Source organism: Melozone crissalis, unplaced genomic scaffold (assembly GCF_028551555.1).
Source record: "Melozone crissalis strain CALT ecotype California unplaced genomic scaffold, PUWL_Pcris_2 ptg000004l_1, whole genome shotgun sequence".
NCBI classification, from domain to species: Eukaryota; Metazoa; Chordata; class Aves; order Passeriformes; family Passerellidae; genus Melozone; species Melozone crissalis.
Genome location: NW_026535782.1, coordinates 41,747,346 through 41,764,441, shown reverse-complemented (window position 1 = coordinate 41,764,441; position 17,096 = coordinate 41,747,346). Strand labels below are relative to the sequence as shown.

Here is a 17,096-nt window from a genome sequence, read left to right as displayed (position 1 = left end):
GAATGTCTTTTTCATATCCTCCTTCTTTAAGCAGCACCATTTCTCTTTCCAGGGCTTTGCCAGCAGCACAACTCTCTTGGCTGCCCTCCTCAGGGCTTGGTCCAGCCCATCGCTGTGACAGCAACCTCTGATCCCACCAACTGCCCCCGATGCCATAGGGCCGAGCACGAAGCATCCAGAAGGCTCTCAGTGCTGGGTAGCGCTGGCTCAGACCAGGAGGATGGAGGGGCCAGTGACGGGGAGGGGGAGGGCAGCCAAGAGGACCAGGGTGCCTCAGCGCTGGAGAAGGAGGAGGAGATGGAAGAAGGAGGACGGCTGAAGATCTGCAGTGACATGTGGCGAGAAGTGAGGGTCAAGCTTCGGGTGATTGTGGACAGCAAGTATTTCAACCGTGGGATCATGATTGCAATCCTGGTGAACACCATCAGCATGGGCATTGAGCACCATGAGCAGGTAAAGCACCTCAGGGAGCAAGGTGGGCAGTGTGGACTCCCCCGCCTGCTGGGGGTTATGGCCTTGCTAAGCAGTTGATGCAACTTGGTGGAGGCAGAGACTGAGCAATTTGGACCTCAGACTGCAGCACAGATGGTCCCAGCATGACTTTGGAGAAAGCCTCAGGATCTTGCAGGGTCTCTTGCTTTCTTATACCTATACTTAATGGCTTTCTCTCTCTCTGTGTATTGTCCTCTCACCTCTTTTCAATGCCTCTCTTTTCCTCCTTCCTGGTCATTCATCCCACTGTTTCTTTTATGCCCTGCCTCCACATTCTGTCTGCTGCTCTCATCCTCATCTCTTCCATCTTCCTCATCTCTCTCACTTGTTTCTCTCTTCATTAGCTCACTGAATCCTTAGTCTATGTGGTTAATTTAATGTGCCCTCTGGGGATGTCAGAGGCACTTCACCGGCATCTCAATTCAAATCCATCAGCTTGCTAGCCTTCCCAACTTAATTAAGAGGTGTCTGAGCACATTCTATCTATACAAAAAGGCTAGGAAAGGCACCACCTCCAATCTCCAGTCATTCTGGGGGCTCAGGCTGCTTGAGCCTTTCCTTTGCCCTGAGAGTAAGAAGTGATAGATAGGTCAGACACAAGCAGCAGGTGTGGGCACAGGCTTGACTTTCACACCAGTAGTTTGCAGGCAGCTCTGAGTCATTCGTACATTTGTCCTAATGACAGGCTTGTGAGATGGAGAGGAATTGTGTGCTCTCATTTTATAGCTGGGAGACAGAGACTGTGTCTGCACTGTGGTGTGCAGTGCCAGTGTCAGAGGGGGTTAAGCATGCCCATGACCTTGCATCTGCATTGCTGGTTGGTAGCTCTGCTGCACTTTGCGTTGAACAGTCCATGCTGAACATCCACATTTCAGATCTATGCTGACAGTCTGAATGTGACCAAGATTCACTCCATGTGTCTACCCAGATCACAAAATAAGAGATTGCCGCACTACTGAGGTGCTGACTGTATTGAAGCTCTGGAGCCAAAGTGAAGTCTGGTCCTGAGCACAGTCTCAGGCAGCAAAGAGACAGGCAGGGAGCCCAGTTCAAGCAAGGCACTCAGATTTGTCCTGTGCTGTATCAGGAAGAAGATACCTCCAGACCCAGAGTATCTTAAATTCCCTGTTTGAGGCAACACAGTGTCTGAGGCAGTATTTGAAGCCTCAGATGTCTGGATCCCACCCACGTACCAAGCTTTAAACCAATTTTCAAAGCCCAGCTAGTTTCTGATACGAGGCTGTGACACCTTAATTTGATCCCAGAATTCAAAACTGCACTGGCTGCTTCAGTACCAGAAAAATACTGGCAGGAGCCCAGAAGAGAGGAGAATGAAGAAGACGCTGGAGGGGTTGACTCATGGAAATAGATAAAAAAGAGCAAAGTATTTATCACGTAGCAGAGAGATGACTAAGGGCTGGAGCCCAGGACAATTTGAAAACTGCCCACTGGTATTTTAAAGATGTGATCACTAAGCAGGGAAAGCCATTGTTCATCCTGGTTTAATGGACACAGTGTGAATAATAGTTTGACAGAAGAATACTTGAGCTGGAGATAGAGAATTCGCTCTCATGTTCTGGCTATTGTATGTGCAGATTTAAGCCCTTCTAGGATGCCTCTGCTGTGTTTGTACAGCCTGCAGCAGAGTAGGATCTGCCTCTGCAGCCTTGGGGTTTCTTGTAGCAGGTTCTTAATGATAGTCCTTTAAATTGTACTATCACTTTTTATCCATAAGTAGTTGGGAAAAGCTTATGACCCTGCATGCTGTTTCTACCATAAGAGCTGTCAGCCAAACTGATCATAACTGAAAAATGTGGTGCAGCGTGTTTATTCAAAATGTGTACTGAATTCTGTTATCCTGGCACAGGACTAAAACATGTTCATACCATACCATGAATTTTGGGTTCTTTTCTGTCAGCAGTTAACTCAGAAGCCCACAGACATTTGTACTTCCCTTTGGTCAGCTCAAGTTTTCTCAAACCATGCCATCAGTACATCTTAGGCTGGTGCTTCATTGCCTACTTATTTCTCCTTTCTTTCTCTTTTCCCTGTTGTCTTTTCTCCCAAAAGCACAAATTTTCACACAACAAAATCCAGCAAAGGCCCTCTGCCCACCAGGATCTGTGATTTGCTGGGTGATACCATCCTATGATTGAAGAAGCTTCTGTTGTTTCAGATATTTCACCATGTGATGTCTTGTGACCCAGAGCTAATGCCTGTAGAGACCCCTTGAGCTCTTATTTTCTGGTACATGGGCTATCACAAGCCCAGCCACTCTCTGGGGACATACCTGGCTGGGCAGCTCATGGCATGTGTGTCAGCAACTTGGCACTCCACTTTTTTATGGGCTGTTCACCAGCAAAGCACCCACAGCCATCAGGTTAAGGGGTGAGGCACAAGTTTCAGGCTTATAAACACAGGAACTCAGGGGACAGAGCACACGCATGAGTGTTGCCCTGTCTTGACCAACAGACAGAAAGACATTAATTTAAACTATTTGTTATAATTCAGGGGTTTAATTAATTTATTATTCACGCTGGTTTTCTTCCAAGAGACTTAACCTCAACAACTCAAATACCTTTACTGATATTCAAATGACCTTAGAATTTGGCTTAGTTTGGCTTATTCATCCACTTCTAATTGTGTGGCCAAGGCAGCTTCCATCTGCATATATATTTCTTGTGAGGGAAATCAACTCATTTTAGGAGAAGCTGAATTTCTGAGTAATTTTTAATCCATGATCTTATAACAAGATATCATTTGTAAATAGCTATGTTTATTTAAATCCATCAGTTTGCAATATACCATGTAATATTCTCAGTATTAAGCCTTTAGATATTGCTGAGACATTGCATAAGCCAAGCCCCATCATTTCAAGCTTTGTCCTGCTTGAAATAGTTTTAGCAGTTCTTCAGATCTGCCTCTATTTGGAAATGTCTATTTTTAAAATCCAGTGTAGAAAATATTAGATTCTTGTGGCTGTCCAGAAGAATTCTTTTAAGAGGCTTATTTTTTTTCTTAATATTCACGGTGGGTCTGGTGCTGCTGATTTTTCTCCCTTATTCAGCATGAGAATGAAAAGCTTGTCCCAGCTGAATCTCCCAGACTGCCTTTCTCATCATGTATTTTTTGAATGGCCTGTTGGATTCAAGCCTCTCTGCCATTAGCAGCCATTTTAGACAGCTGAGTGACTTGGTTTATCTTCTCCAGAATCTACTTACAGTTTTCCTTCATACATCAGATCAGTATTTTATGAGGTCTCTCTGTGTGGATTAGATGATGATCCCCTGTTTCCTAACTAGACCCATCCTGTGGATCAGTACCCTCATATCCTTTAGCCTGTGTGATTTCACTTTATACCAGCATTTATCGCATTCACAAGTTTGTATTTTACACTTATTGCTTCTCTTTTTGTCATTTTGCTCCTTGTCAGAAACATTCAGCAAATGTCCAAGCCAGCTCATCATACTGGCGTTTAGTGAGGATGGAACAGTCTCCCTGGAGTGGTGATGAAACCATGCTACCTTAGCCTTGTAGAACTAATCATGTAATCCTGCATTGGTTGTGGGGTGGTGATTAAACTTATGTAAAATTTGGTATGTTCTATAGCTGATTTTTATGGCTCTTCTAATTATTGCCAAGTGATTTTGAAATTGTGAGTAAAAATAGACAGGCTGGAGAGATCTCTTTATGGAATATTTCTTTTTCGTGATCTCATCACAGAGGCGGTGATGTGTAGGTTCAGTAGGGCTGGTCTCCATAGGTCACATCAATTACTCTTCAGCTTCTAGACAGTTGCAAATTTACTCCTGGTTAGGAGAAACTTTTTTCTGCGGGGGCTTCATGGGGATCTGTATTTTCTTAGCCTTTCCTATGATGCAGGAGTTTCTGTCTGTTGCTAGATAATGGACTAATTATATTTTCAGTCAAATCTGGCAAAAGAGCTCCAAAGTTAGTAAGAAATTGAAAGGGAGAAAAAAGCTGAGCTGCTGCCCTCTATTGCCCCAGTTCTAGTTTCTGATCATGGGACAGGAGTGCTGAAATAAATCTGAATCATATCTTTTACTCTCAGTATTTGATCTACATTGTTAGAGACAGAGGACTTTATCCCACAATGTGAATTGGATTGTTTCATGGATTGGGAAAGAGATCCATACACAGAATGGATTAACTATTCTGGTTAAAACACTGGCTCTGGACATGCCTTGCCCCCTGGGATCTCTGCCCCTTCAAGCCATCCTCCTTACCCCAATACTCAGCTCCCATAATCATGTTCAAGTTCCACTTCTAGTGTGATGGGTAAATCAATCTGTCCTGTCTTGGCAATGTGAAAAGACTGCTTGTGGGGGGATTTCTGGTATTCCTTTCTTTTCCTTGGACTAAAGTAACCTTGAGCTCAGTTCCTTCCTTGGAGATTCTTCAGTGTACAGTTTCTAGGTAAACCTGGGAGGAGGAAGGGTTTAGATGCTGAACGCCTGAATGCTGTCCGTGGAAGCCTGGGGAGACCTCACAATTGCAAGGTGACACATCCACCGTGTCGGAGAGCCCGTGTGTTGGTACGAAGAAAAGGAGAGAACCAATTTTCCCCCTTTGCTTGTCCTCTTCATCGAGTTCTCACTTCCCTGGCCAGAGAAGGGTCCCAGACACCTGCCTTGTCCATTGTCACTCCCAGCCACACCTCCCTAGGAACAAGGACAGTGCCACACAGGACACAACCCCACCCTGCAGCCTTGGCCTCCAGCTGATGGTTCTTTGCACTCTAACAAATTGGCTCTCTCTCCAGAAACGGCTGCAATGCTGGATCTGCCTTAGTGCTTCTCCATCTGGCTCCTCTTTATCACCTCTTTTTTTTTTCCTGAGTTAATTTCTTTTGTGTTGCTCTTCCTTTCCCAGCATTTACTTCTTTGCTACACTATTTAAAACAACTCTTTCATTCTCTACTTCTTGTGGATGCTAGTGAGTTTAATTTTTTTCTAGCTTTGTTTTTTCATTTCTCTTTTTCTGCTTTTATTTCTGCTTATCCCTTCTTTCTGTCTTTCTTTCTCTGCCTAGTCTTTCCTGTTCCTCTGTTTAGGAAGGATGCTTTGCTGGGCCTGATTGATGGTCCATTAGAAACAGATTAACAGGTGAGGATTGACTAGAGAAACAGATGTCAAGGAGGGAAGGAGAGACAGAGGAACAGGTGACCTTTTCCACAAGCATGAATGCAAGCATGGTTTTTCAAACATCAGCTACAAGAGCACGAGGGAATGTATGGAAAGCAGAGAGGAGAATAAGCCCACCATCATAACCTGTTGTTTTTTTGCATTGCTTATTTTCACTGACATAATGGTTTGATTCAGACTGAAATTGGCGTCTCAGTTTAACATACAGACCTCGTGTTCTCAGCAACTGTTACTGCTGGGTCTCAGTGAAGTGATCTTCACCTCTCCCTTTCCTCATGCACTTGTTCATTCCTTCTCTCTCTTCTCTTATCTCCACTCTTTTCTCCATCATTTTCAGGGTGGTTTTGCTTTTCAGATGTAACTATGGATGGAAACTGATCCATCTCCACTTTTTTCATTTTAAAGACATGGACTATTTTAATGAAAAGCTGCAATGAGGAGTGCAAGAAATTAACAAAGGGCATGGGAAGCCAGAGCTGTGAGGAGCAGTTTCCAGATCAGTTGTTCACCTGGAAGGATATTGGCCCCTGGGGGCCTCGGAGCAGGGGTTAAAGCAGACTCCAACTTCAGGCAGAGAGCCAGAACCAGAACTGCATTCCTCCCTCACTTCCCTTTCCACCAACAGTATAGGTTACAGGCATGGCCAATGCAAAGGCCACCCTTCAGCAAAACAGCAATTTTGCAGACCACGGGGAGAGACCATGACTTCCCTTCCTCCTGGGCACTAATATTGAGTTAAAAATATTGGCTCTGACCTGCAGGGACTCACTTTTTTGTTTCCACAGGGCCAGGAATGTCTGTCCTCTCTTGCTCTGTACAACAGGCATTTGCAGTTTTCTTGTTCCCATTCATTTTATGTGATGCTTAAAAGAGTAGCTTGGTGGTCAGGCAGAGCTCAGACCAATGCAAAGGAAGATGCACCCTCTTTATTTTTCAACAGTCATCTTGTGTCATTCTTGGATTTTTCACCTTGTGCACTTGCCTTTTGCCTCTTCCTGTGCATTTCTCTGTATTCTTCACCCTGTCCTTCTCTTCCTGTCCCCTACAGATAGGTTTTAGCAGTGTGGTCCTCCTTACTGTTGTCTTGTCTAGATTGATATTTTCTTGGGTAATTATTGAGACCATTCTGGGGATAGAGGCATAAGACTGATGGAGCAAGACCAGGAAACGAATGCATACAAGGGTTTAGTGGGGAAAGGGGGAGATAAAAATGGGAAAGTGAAAAAATAGAGGGGAAAGGGGCATACTGGTGCAGTGATATTTACAGGAAGATGGAGAACTGCTTTCCAGTCATTTAAATGTTTTCAAAATTTCAGGGGAAAAAAAAAAAAAGCACCAGCTACCTGTGGAAACCTCAGAGAAAGAAATTCTTGAAGGAAGAGGTTGACTGCAAATCAGCCAATTTTGCTCTCCTTCAAGAAATACTCAAGTTCTTTACCAAAATAAGTTCTTTACCCAAAATAAGTTCTTTGCCCCGCCTTTAGCCAGGGGGACGGGATCTGAGGTGGGATGTAGGAGATGCTTGGTCAGCCTTGGCTGTGTGAGTGGCTGTGAGGCTCCTGATTTTCTCTAGTAAAAAAAGTTGTTAGAGATCAAATCTATGGTGAAGGTAGCAAATCTGCAAAGGAATTGGAATGCAAGTGTCACTGTCCAGGTCCACTCTAGTCTCACCCAGGGAAATTTGCAACTCTCTACAAACCCTGTTCCCTGGGAACGGTAACACTTTATTTCCCATAATTTCAGGGCTCTTTCAGTTCTGACTCTCTGAATTTGCATTCTCTCTAGCCAGAGGAATTGACCAACATCTTGGAAATCAGCAATGTTGTCTTCACAAGCATGTTTGCCCTGGAGATGATCCTGAAACTTGCTGCTTTTGGTCTCTTTGATTACCTTCGCAACCCCTACAACATCTTTGACAGTATCATCGTCATCATCAGGTGACAAGGGCTTGGGGATCAGCTGAAATACGCACAGAAGAGAGTACCACAAAGCTTGCAGAGTATTTCAAAAAGGATTTAGCAGCTACACTGAGGAGCTGGGCTGATGCACAAGGCCAAGGATTGGGAGACCAAGATGTCTTTTCCCAGTGCTTGGTGTTGGTGCTATGGAATCCACACAGCATTTTTGTCCCTTAGTTCTCTCCTCTGTGGAGTGGAGGCAGCTGCAACTGCCTTGTTAAGTTCACAACAAATGTTAGCTGTGAAATATTTTGAAAATGAACAAATTGAAGATGTTACAAAGGTTTAAAGTGTGATATAAGAACTTGTCTTGCTGGAATTCGATGCTGCAAGCTTTTCTTAATTCCTGCAACATGTACTGCCACGTTCATGTTCTTAAGGAATAAATGCAGCTTTCATCATACAAGGATAAGCCTGTAGTTCATACTTCTGCCTTGCTCAGACAGATTTTCTCTCTCATCCCTTTGTACTGCTGAAATAGTGGTCTCCTTGAGCCAGGTTTCTTAAGCTCTTGGAGACCTATTTCACACCCAAGATAGCTCAGTTACCTTAGAAGGCATAAAATCAGCAGGATGGCTTCTGTGGTAGTGTTGGAAACAAAAAGGTTTTAATAAAAGACAAAATAACAAAACTCTCTGCAGAGAAAAACTGAGCCAAGTGCAAGAGGTCCTCCTGCCCCTGGTAAAACACCTCACAAAAGCGATTAGTTTCTTTGTTCTCTTCTTTTTCTAGTAAATTGCTCAGGCGGGACTTTTTGGCTCCTGTCCAATTAGCTATCCTTAAGTTTGAGGCGAAGTCCCCCAGGTCCTATGAGATGTCTTTTCACCTAATTGAGGAGAGAAACTTCTAGGCTTATTTCCTTTTTGAGGGAACAAAAGATAGTTTTGTCACTCCGTCAACAAGGGGCACATTCCTATGTACTGCCAATGCCAAAGTGAAGACTTAGCATTGTTATTCCTTGTTTTCTTCTGTTTGCTCACTTGTATTTTGTTTTGTGCCTGGTCCTTGCCATGCCTGTCTGGACCACAGCATCTGGGAGATCATTGGCCAGGCAGATGGGGGCCTGTCCGTGCTGAGGACGTTCCGCCTGCTCCGCGTGCTGAAGCTGGTGCGCTTCATGCCGGCGCTGCGCCGACAGCTGGTGGTGCTGATGAAGACTATGGACAACGTAGCCACCTTCTGCATGCTCCTCATGCTCTTCATCTTCATATTCAGGTGAGCAGGCAGTCGGCTCACGGTGTGCTGGAGTGGCACTGTGTGGCTCATGGGGACAGCAGCTTCAGAGCATGACTGCATAACTCATCTTGCCCTTTGCTCCAGGCCAAGACAGTATTGACAAATATTTATTTTTTCATAAGGGCTGAACTTGCTCCTGCCTTAAATTGGATTCAGCAGCTGAGGGTTTTGGCCTGGATGGCGTGGTGAAATACTGCCAGCAAATGCAGACATTGAGCATAATGTCCTATTACAGGATAGATGAAGTCTCCTGCTAATCAGGACTAGCTACAGCAACAGTTCAGTCTGGAGGCTGATTCTGGCAGAAGAGCAGCAGGAAGCAACCAAGAAAGTTTGTCTGTGCATGCCATGGATGCCCCCTGATAGCAAGATGAAGACATATGAGAGCAAAAAGGACAACAGAAAGGACAGATTTGAGTGACAGGTTGGAGGGAATATATGAGCTCTGAGTCAGAAGAGATGGAAAGCAAATTTTTTGGTGACCTACAGGGTTGCAATATGTAGTTCCTTCTTCACAGATAGCTCCTAGTGGTCTGATTGTGTTGCTGTACCCCTTGCATCTGTGATGTTGCATTAGATTTTCATGAGAAGAGAATTACTCTGATGAGTTCATTGTGGTACCAGAAGTATTGATATTTGACATCATCTTGTTCCAAAGCATCCTGGGAATGCACATCTTTGGTTGCAAGTTCAGCCTCAGGACAGACACAGGAGATACAGTTCCTGACCGGAAGAATTTTGACTCCCTGCTGTGGGCCATCGTCACTGTCTTCCAGGTGAGCCCACTTTGCTCTCTACGGGTGGGCCAGGGCAAAGTGAAGAGGGTCAGGAGATGCTTGTTCCTCACTGAGAAGCACTGCACTGACTCCTGACAGCACAGAAGGTTGTGGAGGAAGAACAATTGCATATAGGAACGAAACACCTGGTGTACATCTCAAACAGGGGCCTTTCTCCTTCCTAGGAGACAGTGCACAAAGGTCAGTCCTGTTGTGGCAACTCCCAAGTTTTACACTCAGCACATGACTGTCCTAATGGCTGTTCTTCTTTCTTCTTGCTCAGCTAAGAGCTGGACAGAGACAGTGGATGTGTGCTAAGGGGGAAGGTCAGAGGCCTGCTCTGGTCCCGATGTGTATTCTCTGACTGTCCTTTTCTGGGAATATGCTTCATGTTCTTCCATCATGTTTTCTGACTTTCTCGTCCTCTCTTGCAGATCCTAACCCAGGAGGACTGGAATGTTGTACTCTATAATGGCATGGCCTCCACCTCGCCATGGGCTTCCCTCTACTTTGTGGCTCTCATGACATTTGGGAATTATGTACTCTTCAATCTTCTGGTGGCCATTCTTGTGGAGGGATTCCAGGCTGAGGTGAGCTGCCACCAAGGCTTCATCAGAAGAGGAACAGAGGTGCTAAAAAGGGATCCTTTGTGACACTTTGAGGATACTGAACTGAAGGACTTAGAAAATATCACCCCTCTTTAATTTCACTCATGAAATAACCCTTGTTAGGGTAGTATTCCATTAAGCAAAAGAAAAAAAAAAATGAGTGTTATTCCTTGCAAGGAAAGAGGCTCTCTGGAAGGAGATTCACAATTTCTGTTCTGCGTAACACAACAGAACCTACCTTAGGGTGAGCCCTTTGCCCATCCAAAGAAGCAGTGCAGTCTTTCAGCCATCCCAAATCACAGAAGACTCTTTCCAGTGCTCACACGATGCCTGACTGCCAAGGATAATTTTGCAGTTGTTCCAGAAATGAAAGACAGAAACAAATGGTCTTTTGTGTTTGAGTTTCCAACTTCTAAATCTGTGTGTTTCAGGGTGATGCCAACCGGTCGTACTCGGATGAAGATCAGAGTTCTTCAAACATGGAGGAGTTTGATCAATTCCAAGAGGTCCAGGAAGGCTCAGGTACAATGGCTCAAACAGTCTTATTTGCTTGGGTCCTACTGCTGTTTGGTGGGAAACCTAAAAGCAGATTCTGCAGAAAATTTACTCCCACTTCTGAGAACTTGCCAGTTTTTATTTTGAACTTTATGCCGGTTTGTGGTGTTATTTGTGGAAAAACAGAGACATGTTGGCATCCTGAGGAATGTGGTAGCTAAGTGGAACAGTTCTTGAATGACCTCCAGAACAGCAACTGGAAGTGAGAAGTGAGGCTGTCTCTGGTTATCTTCAAGGTCACTATTTCAGGAACACTGTATCCAAATCTGAAACCCACATTTGGAGAAGGGATACTAAGATGGTAAAAAGGACTCAGGCAAATCTGGAAGCCTTGCCTCATAGTGAGAGACTAATGAAGCTTAGAGAAATCAGGAAAGTTACTTGATCACTCTCTCTGTAGTTGTAGACCAGAAGGAGGAGGTTGTGGTGGTAGATAGCTCTTTAATTGAGCAGAAAAAAGCATAATGAGATTGGAAAGGTCGGAAACTCAAGCTAGACAAATTCAGGCTGAAAAAAAGCCATATATTTTCAAGGAGAGATAAGTAACAGTGGGAACAACCTGAGTAGAAACCGCCTGCTAAGGTCTCTATCCCTCAAAGACTGAAAGTCTTTCTACAAGAGATATTACACTTCAAACAGGACTTGGTGGCAGGGAGCAGTGAGAGTAGCCTGCTCTGCAATGGATGGTGAGCCAGGAGTTGAAGGGGACAGAGAGCCAGGCAGGAGGGCAGGGTCCATGCTGCACACTCTTGCACAAGGTGAGCAGAGCAAGTCCACTGACACTAGTAAGGGTCTGCCAATGGTTCAGTAATTGCCAGGCAAACCCACAGTGGTGAGGAAGGTCTAAGGTCAAGCCAAGTCCAGTTAGCAAGACAAGATCAGGATCAGCAAGGTGCAAGGACAGGCACAAGCATACTCACAGCACAACTCAGACAAGCACCACGGGCACATTTCTGAGCATAAATGCAACTCCCACAGCAGGGAGCAGTGGCTCCAGTTTTTGGCTCACAGTTTTTTCCTGCAACTAAGCTCTTTTCAAAGCAGTCCTATCCTGAGCTACATGGTTGTTCCGTATCAGAGCTTATGCTGAATGCAGGCAGTCAGACCCCCGAGATGGCAGAGGAGGAAGAGGTTACAGAGGTGTTAGTGGAATCATGGCTGCCTGTCATGCAGACGTGGATAGGTGGCCTTCATTATGCAATAAGTCAAACAAAAATGATTGCTCCAGTCCTGTCAGGCATTAAAATTCGACACCCTGTCCTTTCCATGCATCTCAAAAAATGCTGATGGTCATTGACAGGACTTAAGATTTCCTTCAAAAGTGTCCTAGATCTTAAAGGTCAAGGATCAGTCATTTGAAGAAGGGCAGTGTAGTAGGATAGACTGGCACGCAGTTTTTGTATGCAGTATGATTGCAGGAATTTTAAGGTGACCTCAGTACATGGATGGCTGTGGCTATCCCTATATCTTAGTCTCTTGCTCAATATTTCAGCCTAACTACTTTAAGTAGCCAATCTGACAGCTGGTGGAATTTATTCAGACCTGAAGATGCTTCTTGGCATGCAGAAGCATGCTCTTGTCCCTCTGTCCGCCTTCATGTTCTGCCTGTCAGTCTGAGGCTGCCTGGCCACCACTCTGCTCATCGTGGTTGGTTTTGGAGGCTGAGGAAATTACTTTTGAGCCTTCCCAGCTTGCACTGCCTTTGTCACCACACCCTAAATTGGAGAAATTGATGTTGATTGGTGCTAAAGGGCTAACAATCTGTTACCTGCTGTTAACATTCTAAACTGCTTAGGCATCAAAACAGCCACTGGATAGTGAGGAACCCAACTTCTTCTTTACTCATTCTTCTTTCTGCCTCTTTCCACTCAGATCCCAAGCTCTGTGCAATTCCTGTGACACCTAATGGGCACCTGGACCCATCCTTGCCCTCTTCCAACCCACCAGTGGCTTCTGGGGGGGTCACCAACTCTTCACGCAACTCACTGCAGCTTGACCAGATCCGAGTTGCCGTTGGCTCCCGGAAGAGCAGTGTGATGTCCCTAGGGAGAATGACTTATGACCAGCGGTCCTTGGTGAGTGAGGGAGTAGAAATGTGTGTCATACCCTTCCTTTGAAGGCCAAGCACTTTGTTGGTTTTCTGCCATCATCTGGGGATTTCTGGGAAGGATTGCCCTGCTGCTGTAGACTTCTGACGCAACTCTATTGCCTGTCTTTAGAATCCAGGTCAGTACATATTATTTTTCTAAATTTCCATATTTTTGAAGTCTATTTCAAGATTAGTTATCTATAATCCTTTGAGTGTGGGAGAGGGAGAACACCAAGAAGACAGTCTCCCTCTTACAGTGGAACATGTTTTTCCTCCTTGCCTTTTCCTTGTTTTCCTAGATTAAAGGACACAAAATGTTGCCTTGAGTTAAGAAGTGATGTCAGAACCACCAAGTCCCATTACAGATGGGATTGTATCAGAGCTTTTCTAACAGTGGAAATCTTGTTTTTGAGCTCCCCATGGCTCATTCTCCTGCCCCATAGCACTTCCCCAAGCATGCGAGTTTGTCAACCAGTGCATCTCAGACCTGCTCACCATGTAACATCAGATTCTGGGCTTTCTACCCACTGGCATACACGGCTCTGGGGAGTGCCTTGGTGCTTAAAGGGTTCGTGCCCCTGTTATTTCCAAACAGGGAGTGCTAGCAGCCGTGTACTACATGATACCTTGCTCATGTGGTTGGACTAGGCTGTGACCAACAAGCCTGTTTCTCTCATTTCTCCCTTTTACTAAGACTGGACTCAAAGATGATGTGTCAGATAATCCATCACCCTGTACCTTGTTGTTATGCTTAACCCCAGCGCAGTTTAAAAAGCTGCCAGTCAGATTCTTTGAGAACTTTACTCTTGCTCTGTGCTGGTGTAAGTAACAATAGCAAGCACCTGGCCTTTGGCTTTATTACTTACCTTCCCTGAAAGTGCTTTGCACACAGATGGTGCTATAAAGTAATCACAGTCAACACCATTGCTAACTCATTACCAATTTATTGTCAGATTTACTGAGATTGCTGCTGAATTCCCACCATGCAACTTGCTCAGTGTCTGATAAATGGCAGCCTTCTGGCTTAGGGGCTCAGGGAGCAGTCTTTGCTCTGAGAGAGGAGCACATGCTCCCTCCTTGTGCCCAGAGTCAGCGAGTTCCCATCCCACTCTGTTACAGTCCAGCTCCCGCAGCTCCCACTACGGCGCCTGGAGCCGCAGCGGAGCCTGGGGAAGCCGTCGCTCCAGCTGGAACAGCCTGGCCCGGGGACACAGCCTGAAACACAAACCTCCCTCCGCTGAGCACGAGTCCCTCCTGTCTGGGGAAGCGCACAAGGCGGCAGATGGGGAGCCGGATGGGACAGGAAGGGTGCTTCATCACCGCCGGACACTCTCTCTGGATAACAAAGGCTCCTGTGACCTGCTGGAGTTGGCCTCGGTCCCTTCTGGCCACAGAGTGACCCACAGGCTGGGAGCACCGCCTGGAGCCAGTGAGCATCAGGACTGCAATGGCAAAATGCCCAGTATTGTCAAGGAGATCTTCCCAAAGATGAACAACCACAAAGAACGGGGAGAGGATGATGAAGAAATAGATTATGTGAGTGCTTGGTGGCGGACTCTGGGGTTACATCACAGTGCTCTGGGATACCCCAAATCCATCATCAAATTTCAGTCTCCTTGTGTGTGGATGGGAAAGCTTGCAAAGGTGCTTTAGGAGAGCTGGAGGACAGCTGGAGGACTAAATGCAGATAGGACTTTCTAGGCACAGACAAGCTCACGCCACCTTGTCAGGCTGCTTGTAAGGCAGGTGGGTGGTGGGAGGAAGGCAGGTGTGCAACATCCATGTGGTCAGTCAGGGGCTGTTATTTCAGAGTAGTGCAGCCAGTAATTTCTACAAGGCAGGGGAGGTCAGGCAGTGCAAGAGTGAGTGTTTTGTGTGGGGAACATCGGCAGACCAGAGCAGGAAGCACAGGCACCACAGACAAGGCAAGTGGGTTTTGTGGTATCAGCCTGGGGGACAGCAATCTGTGAGCAGATCAGAGAATGGAAAAAGTGGAGTGAGGGTCAGTAGAAATTTGAACAGACATAAATGTCTGTAAGAAATTCTCAGCCCAAGTGCCAAAAGAAGGCCTTCTTGTCCTGGCTTCTCATTTAGCTGAGGTACCGAGGAAACATTGGCCTCGTGTAACACAGTCTCTCCAACACCTCTAAGAAGGCATCATGGGACGGCATCCTACTTTAGAAGGGACACCAGCAATTTTATTTTTGTGATCTGGGGAGGAAACCAGATGCCAAGAGGTAAACAAGCCCTGGCAAAGCAGCTTCTACCTTCTTTTCCATGACTTGTTGCCTTTGAGTTGATTTTCTCAATCAAGGGATTAAAGAAAAGCAGGTAGTGGTGCATTTGAGTCAGATGTGAAAGGAAGAATGTCTCTCTCAGGCAAGTGGGAAGGTGACCAGTGGCAATTGCTTCTGCTGCATCCCTACAGAGCCTGTGCTTTCGCATCCGGAAGATGATGGAAGTCTATAAGCCAGACTGGTGTGAGTTACGGGAAGACTGGTCCATATATCTCTTCTCTCCACAGAACAGGTTTGTACAGTTTTTGCCATGAGAGGGTTGAGAAGATGGGACAGATTCTGTTGCTCTGCTGGCCATATCCCCTGGTGCTAGGTGACAACTTCAAACTTAGCAGCTGAGAACGTGTATTTTCTCCTCCATTGTTCCTTCTACAGCCAAACTGCATTTCTTTTCCTAGACTGTGGCAATGAGAGGAAAGTTGAGCATCCTAAATAGCTATTGTGATCTTCCCTCCCTTTGGAGCATCCCATTTTTATTTTCTGTAATCATAAATATTTATAGCAAAGCAAGGCAGGGAATACTAATGTTAACACAAAGAGGATAAAGAATGCATTATTGATGACTCCATAATACTGATATTTCCTCCCCTGGTACCAGAATAGCATCTTCATTTAATTTACAATACCAGTACCAACTTACCAACAGTTATATCACACCTTTTAGGGTAAAGTTAGAACTCTTCTTGCCTAAAAAAAGGGAATTGGGGTTGAATTCTTCCTGTTAAAGAGATCTCACCAGAAGAAAATGTCCACGTACCCCAGCTAACATTATTGTCACCCATATTGCCCCTTGAATAGAAAGGGCTTTCATTTTAGGTCACAAGGGAGAGCTTTTTTTGCTCTGTGTGACACCTACGTTAACGTACACAGTGTCTTTCAGAAGTGTGGTCCCCACATCTGTCAACCTACCTGCCTCTCCTGAGCTTTCAGCATGTGGCCTCTTTGCTGTGGAGAGGTACAAAGTGTGAGAGGAAAACTGGAATTCAGCCTCTTTACAAGGCAGAAGAGGAGCACAGGGTCATAGTGGTTAGGATACCATTCTGGCACTACAGAAATCACTGGAGGTTCAGCAAGCTCTGCCCTTGCTCTGCTCCAGGCTCCCTGTGTGACCACTTACCACCCTGGGTTATTGCCATTCCAAGGGACATCAGTATCAGAGATAGGAAAGCTGCTATATCAGAGCCCAGTTTTAGCCAGAGTACTTAATTCTGTGTCCTCCTTGTTCCTAAATCTGTTCTGCCCAAGCACAGGTACCTACTGGAACTCTCTTGCAGGTTTCGCCTCCTCTGCCAAACCATTATTGCTCACAAGCTCTTTGACCATGTAGTGCTGGCCTTCATCTTCCTGAACTGCATCACCATTGCCCTGGAAAGACCCCAGATTGAGCACAGAAGCACGGTGAGAACCATTACCTGTCACCCACTTTATAGCACAACCTCTAACAGTGGTTCCTGAGTGTTCCTGGTCCTCCTATGATCTCTGGAAGAACTTCAGCATTAAACACCAGCTCTGACTCATCTATTCAAATACCTAAATATTAGTAATTGACATAAATATGTGTTTCCCCTGCAGGCTCTTATAATGGGGAAACTCACTTTATAACACAGAAAGCCTAGTTCCTTCTGTCTTGGAAAGTAAGTGTCTCCTCCAGGAGCCTGCATATAAGGGATGAATGGCAAAAGGGACAAGGAGTGGAACTGAGAGATAGAAGTAACTTCCATGCTGTAGGAATGGCACATCATCATTCACGTATGCTGCTCTTGAGCTATCTTGGAGGTGGCTCAAGCTGGCAAGTGAAATTACTTTTTCTGCTTGTCTGCCTTAGCTGACTCCCAGACTTTGCTGCGCTTGGACACAATCAGTGCTCTGTGCTCAGCAGCTCTTCGGGAAGGAGTGCCAGGTCAGTGCAGCAGGTTAGGC

General features: G+C 45.5%; 1 protein-coding gene across 5 annotated transcripts in view; it reads left to right on the top strand.

The window, feature by feature from the left end:
• CACNA1I (calcium voltage-gated channel subunit alpha1 I) overlaps positions 1–17,096 on the top strand; it is a 164,560-nt gene that overhangs the window by 123,424 nt on the left and 24,040 nt on the right. For all 5 annotated transcript variants that reach the window (XM_054270675.1, XM_054270665.1, XM_054270703.1 and 2 more), the window contains 10 exons: positions 53–453; positions 7,443–7,594; positions 8,645–8,830; positions 9,510–9,627; positions 10,062–10,217; positions 10,667–10,757; positions 12,663–12,865; positions 13,999–14,415; positions 15,308–15,408; positions 16,451–16,574. In XM_054270675.1, the coding sequence (XP_054126650.1) occupies positions 53–453; positions 7,443–7,594; positions 8,645–8,830; positions 9,510–9,627; positions 10,062–10,217; positions 10,667–10,757; positions 12,663–12,865; positions 13,999–14,415; positions 15,308–15,408; positions 16,451–16,574 (1,949 nt within the window). The remainder of the gene's footprint in view (positions 1–52; positions 454–7,442; positions 7,595–8,644; positions 8,831–9,509; positions 9,628–10,061; positions 10,218–10,666; positions 10,758–12,662; positions 12,866–13,998; positions 14,416–15,307; positions 15,409–16,450; positions 16,575–17,096) is intronic.